Consider the following 16,631-nt stretch of genomic DNA (forward strand, 5'->3'; position numbering starts at 1 on the left):
TGGAAGTCTGGTCCTTTTAAATTTTATTTGCTTTCCCCACTCCCCTTTCCTAAAACCTTCTGCTTTCCTTATGAGTTGGTCTCCCTTCAGCGCTGCCTCTCAATAGAAGTTATCAGGTCTGTCTCTCTAATTTCCATCTGATCACTTCAGTATCTGTCCTTCCCTCTCACTGTTTTATCCTTTTGTCCTTTTCTTCTTGAGGAATGGACTCTCGAGGACATTCTTTCTCCATGAAATCTCTTAACCTTCCCTTTGCCCTTTCCTGTTTCCCTTTCTCCTTTCCTCACTTCAGTTTTCACCCTTTTATTCCAGCGTCTCTGCATTTCTCCATTGAGAAGGCACTGGATACGGAGCTCACCCATAACATTCCTGGTGCCCCCCAAATTTGTACTGACTCTTCTCCCCACAGTGTATACACATGGTATTGTTTAATGGCCATTATTATTGAAAGCACTGGTAGAAAATTAAATGTGAGCAACAAAGTGAATATTTGAGACACAAATGTACATTTTCAGTTTCCACTGTTCACTGACGCAATACTCTGTCCTCTGTCTAGTTCTTGCTGATTTATTGTCCCCACTCCTTCACTGCAATGGCAGAAGGACAGGCTTGCTCTTAGCTTGACTCCTGACGTTATTTATTTTCCTGCTTTCTTCTCACATTTCTTTAAACTTCATCTTTCTTCCCTTTCAGTATGGCAGCGACAGCGCTCAGCTCCCTTACAGATGAGACCTCTGCCTCTGTTAGGATGTGGTGACAGCAAGTGACACTTGTGCAACTTCTCTAACTGCCCAGGAGAGAAGTCTGCTTTCCATCAGCTGCTCCAGGCTACAGCATGGTGAAGGAAGCTCCTTGCAGATATGCAGTGCCTGCCTTGGGCATCGCAGCTGCTGAGAGGTACCCCTGGGATCCAGCCCCTCTGGGTTCTCTAGGTCACAGTGAGATGTGCTAAGTCTGTGGCCACTCAGCCCCAGGCAGGACACAGGGGCAGCCAATCGGCCCTCCCTCTCCTCTTGCAGTCCCTAGAAGTGCAGGGAAAGCTTGTGCAGATGGTTATTTTCCCTTTCTGTCTGCAAGTGGCTCATCTGTATGTTTTCTTGTCTGAAGAGCTGTACCCAAAAATGTGTAACTGTGGAGAGAGTTGGCAGGAACACCAAACCAGTTACCTCTAGTGCTTCTCTGCTGGATTTGAGTTCCAATTCCTGCACCACTTCAAGCTTCATGGACCTCCTGTCTTTGCTCTGTCTGCTTCAAAGATGCGCTTTATGCAGCCAAATTCTTTCCTCTCTCCTCTCTGCTTTTACACCAGCGTACATTTACATTATGCTTTGCATTTATGCCTGATATGTATCACTGTAGAAGAGAAGAGAATCAAGCCTTACAACTGTAAGCAAGAAACCCCAAGAGACACAATAGCATTCTTACCCACTTTGATTTTTTTTCCCTATAAGTAAAAGATAATTGGAAAAGCCTAATTGAAATTGATCTTGATTTTCTGAAACATTGAATGATGCTGTCTTAAATAAAAATTGTAGCAATTATTCATGCAACAATCATGAGGCTGAAGAGAAAAAAAAGTATTGTCCACACAGCTAAGAAATATGATTGCTATTGTTTTGCTGGCTGAAACAATAATAGTCTTTGGGAGTGGTGTATCCTTATGCAGTTAGGTGGCTTGCATGAGATCTGTCTCACTGTCCCCAGAAAGGATAATGTCACGAAAGCTGAATCTCGTGGTAGCAGCAGCTGTGACAGCTACCTAGGAGAGGACTCTTTGCTGGCCAGATGGAAATAAGAAATCTTCACTCATTCCAGTCTGTGGTATAAAGATGAGGATGGAGGAGAACCAGAAGGACACAGTCCAATCCCACCATCTCCAAACTGAGCCATCCCTATGCAAAACTATAAAAGCCACAAAGGAGCAAAATTTAGGATCTGTTTCTTTTTCTACTATAAAGGAAAAATTGAAGAATAAAAGACAATTTTTTTAGAAAGATACTGGGCAACAAAATTGGCTCAGAAACATATGATCTTGGCTGTGGTTTTAATAATATATGAACAATAGTAAATACTAAACATTCTGGAAAATGCCTTTTTAAAATTCAAAAAAAATATGAGTGCAATAACAATTCTTCATATTGTTTTAAAGAACATTGCTGTAGTCTTAAATGCTTTTAGACCTGTGCCCTAAACTCACTGTCGATGCGTGTTAGTTCAAATATTCAAAAAGTTGTTGTCATTTAATGAAATATGAGCCAAAGTAGAGCCTGCCTTCCCGTAAATGCTAACTTTTAATGCTGTTAATGAAGTCATGTTCTGCTAATGCACTCAATAATTCTCTTGGAGAAGGAACCATAGCTTTCTGGATTTCAGTCTATAGTTGTGGTGTCATCCTTTTTGATTCTCATAGCTGCTCCTAAGTTGTAGAGTAGCCATTAAGCTTAACAGCAATAACGGCTTTGGAAAGCCAGTAAAACTGTATGCTGGAGATGATTACCAAAGCCTTTATTACTTGAACGCTTAGAAACAGAGGAGCACTGCAAGCTCTAAATCCCACAAAAGCTGATTATTTTCCTCTTGAGCTTCACACACACTGATAAAATGATGCATATGAAAAGTAAAAATGGAGCTGCAAAAACAGGATTTCTGAAAACATTGTCCAGAGCTGGGTATCTTTATCCAATGTCCCATTTATTAGTTCTGAACTACCAGGAGTCATTACTTTAAAAAAATAATAAAAAAAATCAATGCACCAAGCCTGAACTTATTATCCTAGTAACTTATATTGTGCAGGCTTTTATTCTCTAGTACAAACACTGAGGCAGGAGTAGAATATGGCTGTATTTGAGATAGCAATCAGTGAGCAAACAGCAGAGCAATACAAAGACAAGATTTCATCCAGAGAAAGCAGACAAACCACTATTTCAGAAGGAGCTGGAGGAAGAAGTTTATTACCCATTCGCAGTAGACAAGTTCTTTCTGAATGGACTGTTTAATTCTGGATAAAGGAAGGATGAAGAACCAATCCCTCTAGAACATAAAGCTGGGCTTCCAGGTAAACGATGTCTTTAAACAAAGTTGTTACTTCAGTTATTAAATTAGATTTTCTGGGTATCAGAGACTCAAGACAACAGCAGTGAAATGTTAACTTCTTTGTAAGTATTGCAATGCCTCTGCTATGTTGTCCCTAAAACAGAATTCAAACGAGGAATACAAATATTGAAGTCTGAGTGTTTCTGAGGCAGACTTCGAAAGTATAAGGAAAATAATCTTGAAAAGGACGTATCAGCAAGAAACTATAAAAGTTGAAAAAATAAATCCTAAGCCTTCAGGCCTGACATGTATACATCAGCTTTGCAAGCCCGTATTGAGATGCCCTGATACCATGATCTACACCCAGCTTTCCCAGCCAATACAATGCTCAGGAGAGGGTTCTCATTTTGGTCATGGTAATGCGGAACTAACACCAAAGCCAACTGGAGTAAATCTTTACCACTGAAGCGTGGGTATAGCAGCCTAATTTTAGGCACCCAGGTTTGAGATACGTGGCCACAAAAATTTCCAGTTGGCATCAGACAATTTTTAAGATCATGGATTTCCTAAGACTGACAAGAAATAAACAGCTGAGGACACAACTTTAACATACTTTGTATATACTTCGTGAACTTACTGGCATTTGTGTTTTCTGTGATTAAACATATATTGGCAGGTTCACAGTCTCATATATCCACTGATGCGTAAGGAAACCAAATGCTATTAAATACTTACAGATCACTTGTATTACTATGTAGTTGCTACCGAGCCTGGGAAGATAGAAAAACTCCACCCACTTGCAAATATTAAACAAACACATAATATTTGTCCCCAGTTAGAAAGTTAAAAGTACTTAATTTTACAGTTCAAAGTGGACACCATCCTGGGAGTAATGAATTTTCCTCTTCCATTAATCAAATGAAACCCCTGCACCTCTTGAAAAGAAAATTTCACTGACTGGCACAAGGCTGAACAGACTCAGACAATTCTACCTACTGAATGCCTATTACTGGAAAAGATGGGCTGAAGCAACAAAACACCAGGCCTTCCTTTAAAAGGTGGCTTCACAAAAAAGAAGGTTGTTTCCTCCTCTGCAGATGGAAAGTAACTGCGTGAACAAGTCACAGGAAACAGAAACTCACATCATTTGCACTGTGAGTGCAGTTATGGAAAAGTGTGTTATACAGCAGTCAGAGTTTGTGAGCACTCTTTCCTCTTCCACACTTGTGTGTGTGAGAGAGACAAGGGCCTCGGTTAAATAAAAATATTTTTTAAAAATGAACAAACTATTGTGTTCACGCAGGAGCTCTGTTAAAAATAGCTTAAAACAGGCATTTGCTAGCTACTAGCTAGTTTTAGCAATATATTTGATTTTCTGTGGACACGTAGCTATAATATGAAACTCCCACGGTATAGATTCTCATTGTGCTAGCATAAAGCTTTTGCTTAGATTTCTGCATCTGCTTTACTGAAAGTTAGGAAAAACGTCTTTGAAACCTTTTGATGTTGAATGCTGTCATAAATCATATGCTTGATATTTACTACTATTTTCAATGAACTTACTATCTCTAGAATTACATTATGCCCAAAAATGAAGAGAAAGTGAGTCTTTGATATGCACCAATAAACAGAACTTCTGCAGGTAAAGAAATAAGAATTTATTACCTAAAAATTAGCCAATAGCAGAAGTCTCCGAGTCACTTTCCAGTAAGATAAATGGGAAGAAATACAAATCCCTTGTGATTATATTATTTTCTTCTTCTTCCACAAGTAAGGGACTGATGGAACCATTCAGAGACTTTCCAAATTAAAAATGATTAGCCCTTGAAAAAAAAAAAAAAAAAAAAAAAAAAGAGCACCCAATCCAGCATAAACACCACTCAAGCCACCCCTCAAACTTGGATGACATTACAGAATATGATGAGCCCAACTCTTTCAGTAAAACAAACAAGAGTGTTTGGATTGCCTAAGAGAGACCTGGAGAAATCAAAGACTAGGCAAGAAGTCATTGCTCCAGAGAGCATCCTGTGTTGCTCTTAAAAGTAAGAACCAAAATCTGTAACCCTGAGTTTAGAAAGAAAGGATGTTTGGAAATTGTAATGCAGTGGAAAGAAAATCACACTCATCTGGAATATCAGTGGAGACTCTTTTCCTTTTGGAAGGAGCCAAACATGCCCAAGAGCTGGTAGAATTCCTGCTCATCCAAGCAGAAGAAGAGATGCAGTGAGAGGAGACAGAGGGGCAGTGGAGACGCTAATGCTAACAGGCAGTGGGAAGATCAAAATCAAAGATTGCTCTGGGTGGCAAAACATCTCATAGCATACCAGCCCAAACTGGAAACTCTCCCAGGCATAACCCTCACATCACAGTGGACCAACTGGTAACAGCTTCTGCTAAGGTGGTTGTGGTCATTTTTCGTTCTGGAAATGCCGAAGTGCTATACACAGCACTGATTTACACTAAGAAATCATTTTCTAAGTAGGGCTTTTAAATTCTCTCCCAGCAAGCAGTCCACCATACACCCCATCTCTTCTCTCTTCCTGAACTGACAGAATCAAAATGTTTCTCTCTTCTCTGTTCAGAGGGAAACCGGAGAAGGGAGAAAACATTGTGTCACAGGTATTATTTCTAAGCATGTAAGCTTGGAATAAATCTGTTTGTGTTTTCAGACTCTGAAAAGCAAGCAAGCTTACAAATGCATACCCACCCATCTATTGCTTGGTCTCAGGAGAGCTGGAGTGGATGGAAAAAAAATGCATCCTATTTCTGGGTATCTACCTGTGAAGTGTGGAACTTTCCCTCATTTTTCTTTTCCAGGGTGATTACTGAGTCAGAATGACAGACATGAACAAAGAGACATTTACAGTTGCTGTGAGTTTTGATTGATGTAATAAAACCAACTGTTTTACCAAACTAATAGGTTTCTCAAAATCTTGTAATAAAGAAGAGAAGCTGTTGGAAACCATTTCCTGAGAGAAAAACAGAAAATTGGCTAATCTGATCAATCATAGCTTTAGGATACTTGGTCTAGAAAAAGAAAAATAACTGATTAAATCAGCTAAGAACCAGACCTCACTGTAGCCAGTGCAAATTCACTGGGCTTTGTGGCTTTTTATCTTTGTCGATGACAAGACTTCCAAGTGATTTCTGCATTGGCACAGAGCGCCTCAGAGAATTAGCTTCCATAAGTAAGAATAATTTTAAAAAACCTGCAATGTGAATACAGTTTAGGCCATACTCCCCTCCACATTGATGCTTTTTTAAATTTCTAGCTAAGAAACAGAGGTTGTTTCTAATGCTGATTCTACTGCATGACTAATTTCCACTGTTCTTGAGTCCTTCTTTGTTGCCCTTTTACCCATATTCCGCTAACAATAGCTAGTGCAGATCACTGCCTTCTACTTTTCAGGTAGGATTTGAAGCTTAAAGTTATTCCACCAACTGTGGCGAAACTCAAGCACATTGCATAAGCAGAGACGTTGGGCTCCAGCGTTGCAGAAGAAGGATCAGAGCTTGCAGCCCTACAAAATATCTTTTGATACATGCACTGAGTAAATATCACACCATGTCTCAGCTGACTGATTTGCTAACGTGGAACATATTACACTAAAATAAGTGACAGCAAAACACAGACTGCTGGAGCCAGAGGTAGCCTCATCTGGGTGATTTCACCAGCTGAAGCAAAATTAAATGCATCCAACCAAAGGAAAAGTCACTGAACACAATGGAGTTGCTAAACCTTCAGTTGAAGGTAGGTGAGTTTATTTCTGCTTGTTTCTAGGCTTCCATTGCTTCTCCTTTCAGACTGCAGCACTAGGCATCTACTAAGTAGGCTAAAGCATGGACACGGTGCTAATCCTGACAAATGCTGAACATGTAATGAGAATATGTAACATCTCATCCTTTACTAACCTTGTTTCATTTCCACTTTGTTTCCCCTTTCTTTCCTTCATTTGTGTTATCTTGATTTCTATCCTATGACTGTTTGGTTGTTGAAGGCTTCTTGCTATCCTCTATGGATTTTCTGTCGTGGAAGAATCTTTCAACTGCAAAGCCCAGCCTTTGGATTGCTTTGTTCTATGGGGAGTTGTTTCTGATGTGTCATCGGCATGCTGCTGTAGAGAGATGTGTCATCTTTCTGAGAACTCACAGTGGCAGCACATACACATATGAACTAGAATTTTAATGTTTGCTCACATGGCTTCTAATAGGCACTGAAAAACAAGCTTAGACCTAATGCAAGATTTGAACACTCACAAAGGCTCAAGGCCTTGTGTATTGTAAAGCTGGCCATTTTTTTTTTAGAAAATTGTAGAAGATGGGATTCCTGATTGGCGCTCACATTTACAATTGTAGCTTGAGTTGCAATCAGTATGGTTTGACGTGAAAAACAACATGATCTTGAAGCTGCAAACACCTTATATTTAGGTATGTGCCAGAAAAGCCATTGAGATGGTTGACCCAGCTAACTACATATCCTAGCTGATTAAGATTCTGACTCAAGACTGTAAGTGTTAATTTCCCTAGGACCTTAAATTGCAACAATGCTAATATATACTTGTATACTTGTATTATATGATATATCATGGTTTTCCAAGCAATTTACTTCTGTCATCAAACATCATTCATGTAACAGTATTAAAAACAGGATAAAGCTTATTTTTAACAAAGGTTGACATGTTCCTACCTAAATGCTAGTGGAGAAACTACTACAATCTGTATATCCATTTCAGACATGATTCTTCAAATGAGAATAGCGAGGTGAGCTCCACAGCAGGAACAAAGCCAGAGTATGCATTGGAGATCCCCACTTTTGATTAAGATTCTTTCAATAGTCAGAAAGTAACATTATCCTTCTTAACTGAATCTTTTACAATATGAGTAAGATGAAATTTAATATAAGCTACTTCAAACTTGAGCTAGCCTGATGAAATATGAAACACGTATCAGTTTAAGAATTCAGAAGACCCTAAAATTATTTCAGACATTTCAATGCATTCAGCTGTACTTATCATCTCCAGCGCTTTTTGCTGAGCACTTACAGTAAAAGTGCTTTTTCTACAAATGAATGTTGCCTTTCAAACGGTGGAAGGCTCGTTCAAAATTACCTTCAAGTGCACGTTACGCACTTCTGCTTTTTAGTACATTGGCTCCCTCTTCTGTTCATTTGGTGTAAGCAACAAAGAGATCAGCTAGCTAGAGAGGTCAGCACCTAAGGTGATTGCTTTTTGGAAGCAAGTTCCCAAAGCTCATTAGAAAAAATAATTTCCAGGTATCCTAGTGAACGACACAATCCCTGTTCAATACATAAGAATACCTGGGTCAAAAAGAGTGCCATACACAAAGTAATCAAGTAAAATGCAATTATGCGAAGGATTGTTAAAAAGCAAACTCTCCAGTGAATTAAAAATAAATAAATAAACAATGATAAAGACAATGAAATAAGCACTTTCAAGTTAAATGATTTTTCAGAAACTTTTTTTTTAAAGTCCACTACAGAATTAAGAGACGTTTAAATTAAAGAGTTCATCTGAGCAGTGAAGTGTCTGCAGTTCAGCCAATACAAAAGAAGTATAAATTATAAAAGTAACATAAAAGAATAGAAAGACCTAGTAGGTAAACTAACCAATGAACACTTGTACATGAGAGTCAGAATTAAAAATTAGTGACTATGGCAAAAAGCTGTAGAACTGAAAATATGGTACCTTTCCTTTAAAAATAGCACTAGCAAAATCTGCAGATTAAATATCAGTAGCAGGTAAGCTGACAACATAATTGGACTTAAAACGTCAGAGTCCCATAAGGAACATGTTACAATATGGAGAAGTCTGATTTCCATTTCCTTCTGTTCTCTGAGCAACGAATCTGCAGTGGAATGAAAAATGCAAGAAAAGCTTTCAGGGAAAGGCTGGTTCCAGTCAATGTCAGCACTTGGCTGCAATGAAGTCTGGGTAAAAGCACCAGGCTCTTGAGGCTACCACTGACACAAAGGTGACACCAACGATATTTTTTTAAAATTCACCATATGTAGTGCATTTTTCTTATTTGTCTGGAAGCACTACTTATCAGGTACAGTGGAGCCAAATTATTGCTCAGCACTCACGTTGCAGCTCACCTTAAAGAAGGCCTGACATAGTGCAGCTAAAAGCCATGTAAAACTCTATCTGCTTGAGCTAGCCCTATTAAAAACTTAGAATTAAAGAAGATCAATAAAAGTCAATGGAAGACAGATTAATAACCATCAGACTTGTTAAAAGAAATTGTCATGAGTCACAATTGACTGAGGACACAAGCAGTAAATTTCTGTAGGGTACCGTAAAGATGGGAACACTGTTCAATGTTTCCATTCAACAGCTTTTGGGGGCTTATAACCCAATGATGGGCAGCATGGCGAGATGAGGGCAGCACAGTCTAACGTACAAAAGTATGTTTCAAGATCTGGATGATGAGGAGGGAGAAAATACATCCAGAAAGTGGGTGATTCTGATGGTAAGAAAGCAGGAGTTCACATTGCCTCATCAAACAAACACTGGCCCACAGTTGAAAGCTGCAGCGAATACTGTTAATGAGATGTAGAATCCCTTGAGTATTGATTTCTGATCTCCATTGCCAAGTTTATTTTTATACAAGACTGTTTAAAATTAAACACATAAACCACCTGGAAAGCACACAACTTCTTCCCTGCTCCAAGGTATGTTCTGAACGCTGTGCTACAGTTAGCTCATTGCTTGTTTTCTTTCTGGTTCTGCTTTTGCATGACAGCACTAAAGGAAGCAGAGAACATCTTCGTTCTAGCACATGTGTTCACCTTGATGTTTAAAACAGTATTCTAGAAATTGAGGGATGTCAATTGGTATCCTGCCACCAAAGCAACAATATAATCCAAGTCTCTTACCTCTGATGAGACCTCTAACCAGAAACTAATTATTTGGAAGGCAATCATTATATTTTCTCCATTTCAGATCAAAACAATTGTGGGGGAAAAAAAAAAAAAACAAACCATGCAGGTACTTACAGGTAAGCAGTGAATCATGAGCAGATGGATGTAGCCATGTGCAGTCCTGATTCAGCCATTACAGTGCTGGAAAAGGACATAACTGCATACAGTTTCTCAGGGTTAACATTCTTCTTGCTAGCCCTGGGCTGCTCTCCACTCAGAATTTCTTGGTTCTCAGGGCATTGGTTTTAAACTGTTCAACTCATCCTATGTGCAGCAACACAGATAATTCTGTTGGTTTTGGTCCTGGAAGTTTTTTGGATGCATTTTAATGGCAAGTGACTAGGCTTAATACAGGTAAACTTGTGCACTTTAATGGCCTTTGATATATATGATAAAACCAGAATATCTGACAATTCCTTCACAAGTTCTATTTCCCTTCCCCTCTGTAAGAGGGGCCTAATGTTTCACATTTGTTTTGGACCACTGATGCTATACTTTATAAGAAAAAAAAACAAACAAAAAACCCAAATCTTTAGCTAAAGTGTCTCTCTACAATGGTGTGAATTGCTACAAATGGAGGTTTCCCAAACGTAGCTGTTCGTAGTGAGATCACATGAACTGTCACTCTAAAATGGAGCTTCTGTATCACTAAATTTCACCAGGATGCATAACTAATAACTTCCATAATTTCAAAATTCTCCTGTTTCATTCTGGCTTTGAAAACTAATGCTTTGAAAAGGTGTATTTTTAAAATTCCCCTTTTTGTTATTAGTGACACTGCCAGTCTTAATGCATTTGCATAACTACGTTGCAAGAGCAGCTTTAAAGATACAGCCCCCATCAAACTCCCATCTTTTCAGGATTGTGCGATGTTTGATGCCTTGATTCCTTAATCTGTAATCATAAAGCAACTACTGAAATACCACGTATGTGTTTAGACTGAAAAAACACTACACTTGCTACCTCATAAAACATAAACTTGCTATTCAGTAAAACTTGAAACCAAAGAACAAAATCTTGGTTTTTCAACCAATCTGGTTCCCTCCCTAATCCTGCCCCCTTCCAAAAAAAAAAAAAACCCAAAAAACAAAAAACCCAACCAACCAACAAACCATCAAAAAACCCCACCCAGGTACTTACATTCATAATAACCTCAACAAGTGACAGTTCTACATTCTTCCATTTCAATATTCTTACTTCGCTGAGCCACTTGTAGCAATGCTGTGGTAGCATGCTTGCCCGATGGTATCAAGTAGAATGGAAGCTAGCTTTTTACTACAACAAATCTTGTGAACTGTTGCTATCCAGCACTGTATGCATAGAAAGATGACATTTTAACAGCGAGGTCTTTTCTCCAAAACATAAATAAGGATGTATCACCAATCTAGAATGAAAAAGTTCAGTTTTCTCCACCTCCAGTGGCATGCATAAGCTTGGACACAACTCCTGTTAAAAGGCTCTAAGATACACAGATAAAACCAAACTAAACTAAGTCTACTAACTACCTTAGGACAAAGGATCATTCTGCCTTTTCCTGGAGTTTTCTTCTGATGGGATGTAACTTTATTTGTGCAGACTTAAGTGGCATCTAACTGCAAAATCCTCCGCTCTATATTGTTTCTTCTCCACCCTAATCAGGAAAGAAGAACAGCTTGAAAAATCAAAGTCTTGTGGTTTCACAAAGGTGCCAAGGGAACAGTTTCATAGTACTCTTCTATACTCCATCTTAAGAAGACTGCAGAGCCGGGTAAGGTTATGTTCTGCACCTAGGGCTGCTCTATCAGGCTTCTGACACAGTGAAAACCAACAAGCTATACGTAGCCATAGAAGTGCTATAAAAACACTCCTGAAAATTGTGCAGTAACTAACAACTACAGCTTGAAGGTATATCTTAAGTTCTGCTGGCTTTTGTTTGCCATGGTTAATATCAACTCTGCCTTCCTATTAGCATAAAACACTACTTGTGCATTCAATCTGAAAAAATTAAGAAAAATCACAGAACATAATGAAGCAACCACTGAGACTTAGCAATAGTCTTCTTTTCACTGATTGCAAACAGCAGTCCCTTTCAACTTGATTGCTAAACATTCTGTTCTATCTGACATAACTTGAGAACTCCACGAACTTCACAGCACAGCTACAGCTTCAAGGTATTTTGAGTTTTCACCTCTATCCAATTAAAGAAGCACAGCCAAGATAACACTGGGAAAAGAGCCTAGCTTTGCTGGTTCTAGTTCAAAATACTTTCTAACTCTGCCACGCTTCTAAGTACTTTTCACACCAGCTCCATTAGCATTTACTTTCTTCATGCTGAGCTTTTGCTTGTGACACAAAGCCTGTATGGCCCCACCATTTCTCAGTTTCAGACACGTACAGCAAACAAGACTTTGAATTCTTTTAATTTACAAGATTGATAGCTCTAAGTTGTGCCTTACTGTTGATACACAGTAAATACATTCATCTGAACAATTTGCTTAGTCTGGAAAAAAAAAAAGGCAATTAAAACACTAAAATACTGCTTTACACTGTAAATGACATAGGCTACAGCCAGGCACAGAGGAAGACTGTTTCCTATTAGTCTACCAGTGCATTCACTGCTGTGCGTCTCCATCAGCAGTTGCATGTAACAGTAGATTTCAGGTTAATGCTACTGCTGAAAAAAGATTTATCAACTCTCAGCTAGGCCTTTAGTCGTTATCTTTCCAGAGGAAACGTTTCTTCTTTCTTTCATTATACTACAAATGTTCATTTTCTGGAGATCTACTGAAGAAAGAGTTTCAATAACATTTAAAAAGACTTGAAGATGATTCTGGAGAATTATAGTCCACTGGTGCATGCAGCTGTGAAAGTCCAGACAAATCAACTAACATGCTTCCCCTAGATCAAAGGGGTCTGGGCACAAGTGTCATTTCACAAGTAGCACTTAAGAGATGCATTCTTATCCCAAGCTTTAGATAGATTAATAAGCACCACAACACCTAGAACTGATCAAATTTAGAAAAATATTTTTATATCTTTATTACTTTTAAATCTTTAGTGTAATGTAACAGAAGACCTATAGTGGAAAATGCCAAGACCCACCCTGCTTTTTTATCTTGATGATCTGGGTTGTCAAAGCTATTGTACTTTTGACGGTTACTTGTTCAATACTTTTTTTTGTTGTTGTTCAAACAATGAAGAGGCAGGAAATGTTTTGGGTTTTTTTTAATTTCGTGATTAAGATCAACTGAACATTATACTCATTTAAATCAACCCAATTACATAGTTTTCATAAGTTAACGGCTGCCAAGTGTGTTCTTCAGTGACCCACCATAAGCAACATTATCTGATGGGTAAGACCGATTTTAAGGTTAGACATGGTATATGTAAAAATAGAAAGTTTAAAAACCAATCTTGTCACAGACATTTCCATTGCCATCTCCTTTGTGAAATAAATAAGGCAGCAGATAACTTTTACTTCGAAGTGGCATCTTTGAGATATGCTATTAAGTCTACTCTCTCAGACTTCTTCTTGATACCCGCAAAAATCATCTTTGTTCCTGGGATGTACTTCTTTGGATTTTCCAAATACTCCATCAGAGTATCCTCACCCCAAGTGATACCTGGCAAGAAAATAATAAAAGAAAAAAACAACAAACAGTGACTTCAAAGTGAAATAAATACACTTTTTCCTGGTCATTCATATTATTTTGCTTTCTGCAGATTTCAGCACTTCTGACTATCACCAAGAACTACCAGTAGCTCAGGAGAGCAGCTTTATATTTACCTTTATTCTTATTGGCATCTGTGTAAGAGAAGCCCTCAGCTTGCCCTGTTTTGCGTCCAAACAGGCCATGAAGGTTGGGTCCAGTCTTGTGCTTGCCTCCTTTTTCAACCGTATGGCACTGGGAACATTTCTGGACAAAAATCTTCTTGCCCTTCTCAATATCGCCCATTGCTGGTACTAGACCAGGAACACATACAGACGTCAGTATCACAATATCAAGGTCAACTACCCAACAGAAGCTTTAAAAAGGTTCACATTGGTTTACAAAACTGCAGCTATAGTCCATCAATCTGTTAAGTCTCCCAGACTCCTTCCAGCCACGAATTATAGCTACTGGGCTCAAAGATTTGCATAGAACCATTAGACTGCGGAAGAGGTATTAAGGTGACAGGTGTTATGCCTGAAGAGCAGGAAAAAAACCCATGCCTCAGCTCAAGTAATTCCCCCAGGGCATTTAAGCAGCACAGCAATAACTTTTGAAGTCTAAATTTCGCACAAGTTCCACATTTAGCTTGGGCATCCTTAGCAGCGAAGCGTCCTAGTTACCAACAAGCTCACGTAAGGGACAGAGTTGCTCACGTTCCCTCTCCCGCTGGGCAGCACACCGCCTCGGAAGCGCCGAGGGCGGCACGCACAGCGCCCAGCTGCTGCCCCAGCCCGGGCCCAGGGGAGCTGACCTTGAGGCGAGCGGCGCGCCCGGAGCGGTCACCCTACGAGGTGCGAGGGCCGAGCCCGGCAGCTTCGACCTCAGCGAGGCCCCCGTACCCCCCCGGGCCCCTCAGGACGCGGCGCCCCACGAGGCGCTAGGCCGTGCCGTGACCTTCCGCCGCCAGCTGAGGCCGCGGCTCCGGGATCCTCGCGGGCCGCTGTCCGGACATGCGGCAGAACCGCCCGGCCCCGCTCCTCATCGCCCCTCTCCCGCCTAACGGTACCGCCGGGCAGCGTAGCGGCACCAGACCCAGGTACCCCCCACTTGGAAATCAGAGCCTGATCACCCGCGGGCTCCGCATGACACCGCCCGCACCTGCCTGGCCGGCCGGCCGCCCCACTTACACTGCGCCCACGGCGGTAACCACAAGCCCGACTGCCCAACACCGTCCGGCGTCTGCGCCCAAGGACACACCGGACTCCGCCCTATGTAAGCCGGTGTCGCTGCAGCCAAACCGCGCCGGCACTCCTCCCGCCCCCTCTGGCTCGATAGCCAATCAAATGCAGCCTGGTGGACTTCTGATTGGTTATAACACCTGTCCGCCAAGGATGACGTCACGACGCCGGCGGCTAGCGGGGTAGGTTGCGACGGCGGGCGCCGGGCTGCTTCTCCCACCACTTCCTGCGGAAGACGTCCGGCGTAACTCAGCTACGTAAGGGCAGCCTCGGAGCGCGGGAGGGCCGCCAACGCATGCGCACAGCGGTAGGGTCGCGCGACGCCCCGAGCACGCTCTGACCTCAGCTGGCCGTGGCGTGGCGGCGGCGGTGGGCGTGACGTTACGGTCACGTGAGGCCTCTCCCTTCCCTACTCCTTTCGGGGGCTAAGAGGAGTGGCGGGTTCGCGGTCTTGTGCCGGTCCCTCTCTGACTGGGCCGGGTTCTGAGCGGTTCCTGAGGGGATTAAGGGGTGGAAGAAGGGTTGCAGTTAAGGAAAGGGATGCTAAGGTGTTTCCTCACGTGCTGAACACATAATATCTATCTGCTGTGAAGCGTTAACTATTAACACTGTCACCAACTGTAAAATTGCTAAAATAAAACTGATTTGCTTATGACGCATAGTTAGAATTAATGTGCTCCAAGGGGAGCAAGGTGCAAGGGAGCTGACTGCAAAGGCCATCTTGACTTCTGCTGGCGCCGAACTCTTATCTCAAACCAGACTCTCAGAACTATGACTGGAAAGCTTAAAAACAAAAGGCATTGTCTGTGTTTAGTTTGGTGTTTGATTTTTTTTTTTTTAATAAGGCCTGTGTGTCCGGAGTGCTCCTGGGCATCAGGTGTGTGTAACGGGCTCCCAAGGCTCATGGTAAGCCCTCCTTCACAGAGAGCAGGAGGTGCCCTTTAAGCTGTTTATTGCAATGTAGTTCTATTCTGAAAGAAGGGAAAATAAAGCAAATATGTGCCAAAGTACAGCATTGAAGGAAATACAGCAAAACATCCAAGCAGTTCTCTTCAGAGGTACACTGCAGATGAAAGAGGAAAGATGGCCTTCTTGGGACTAGGCTGGGCTGGAACTCAGGAGAGCATGGCTTACTTCTCAGTTTCTTGATATGTATCTTGTGTTGTCTTTGACAAAATACACTTTTTACAAATGGCAAATGTGTTATTGAACACATCTAAGGTCATCTAATTCAAATTCCCTGCAATGAACAGAGACACCATAACTAGATTAGGTTGCCCAGACGTGATCCAGCCTCACCTTGTAAGTCCAGGGATGGGGCATACATCACGTCTCTGAGCAATCTGTTCCAGTGCCTCACCACCCTCACTGTAAAAGACTTTTTCCTTATATCTAACCTAGATCTCCCCTCTTTAAGCTTGAAACAATTTCCCCTTGTTCTGTCACAACAGACCCTGCTAAAGAGTCTGTCCCCTTCTTTCTTACAGCCCCCCTTTAGATACTGAAAGGCTGCACTCAGGTCTTCCTGAAGCCTGCTTTTCTCGAGGCTGAACAGCCCCAGCTCACTCAGCCTGTCTTCACAGGGGTGGTGTTCCATCCCCTGGATCATCTTTGTGGCCTTCCTCTGGATGCACTCCAACAGGTCTATGTCTTTCCTGTCCTGAGGACTCCACAGCTGGATGCAGTACTCTGGGTGAGGTCTCACCAGCACAGAGCAGAGGGGCAGGATCACCTCCCTCAACCTGCTGGCCGTGCCACATTTGATGCAGCCTAGGATACAGCTGGCCT

The 16,631-nt window shown here is 41.3% G+C and overlaps 1 protein-coding gene and 1 long non-coding RNA gene across 4 annotated transcripts in view; one reads left to right on the top strand and one right to left on the bottom strand.

Moving 5' to 3' along the window:
* LOC110393944 overlaps nucleotides 1–16,631 on the top strand; it is a 143,845-nt gene that overhangs the window by 18,665 nt on the left and 108,549 nt on the right. The window contains exon 3 of one of the 3 annotated variants that reach the window (XR_002435276.1): nucleotides 6,443–6,784. This is a non-coding gene — a long non-coding RNA (uncharacterized LOC110393944). Of the gene's footprint in view, nucleotides 1–6,442; nucleotides 6,785–15,044; nucleotides 15,151–16,631 lie in introns of those variants that run through there. The other 2 variants (XR_002435280.1, XR_002435278.1) reach the window with 2 other exon arrangements.
* Nucleotides 13,160–14,944, bottom strand: LOC110393943 (cytochrome c). Its single transcript, XM_021387454.1, has 3 exons — nucleotides 14,793–14,944; nucleotides 13,740–13,916; nucleotides 13,160–13,575 (listed from the first exon to the last, which is right to left on the bottom strand). The coding sequence occupies exons 2-3, from the start codon at nucleotides 13,906–13,908 to the stop codon at nucleotides 13,427–13,429; spliced, it is 318 nt and encodes a 105-aa protein (XP_021243129.1). The 5' UTR covers nucleotides 13,909–13,916; nucleotides 14,793–14,944; the 3' UTR covers nucleotides 13,160–13,426.

Source organism: Numida meleagris, chromosome 2 (genome assembly GCF_002078875.1).
Source record: "Numida meleagris isolate 19003 breed g44 Domestic line chromosome 2, NumMel1.0, whole genome shotgun sequence".
Taxonomy (NCBI): domain Eukaryota; kingdom Metazoa; phylum Chordata; class Aves; order Galliformes; family Numididae; genus Numida; species Numida meleagris.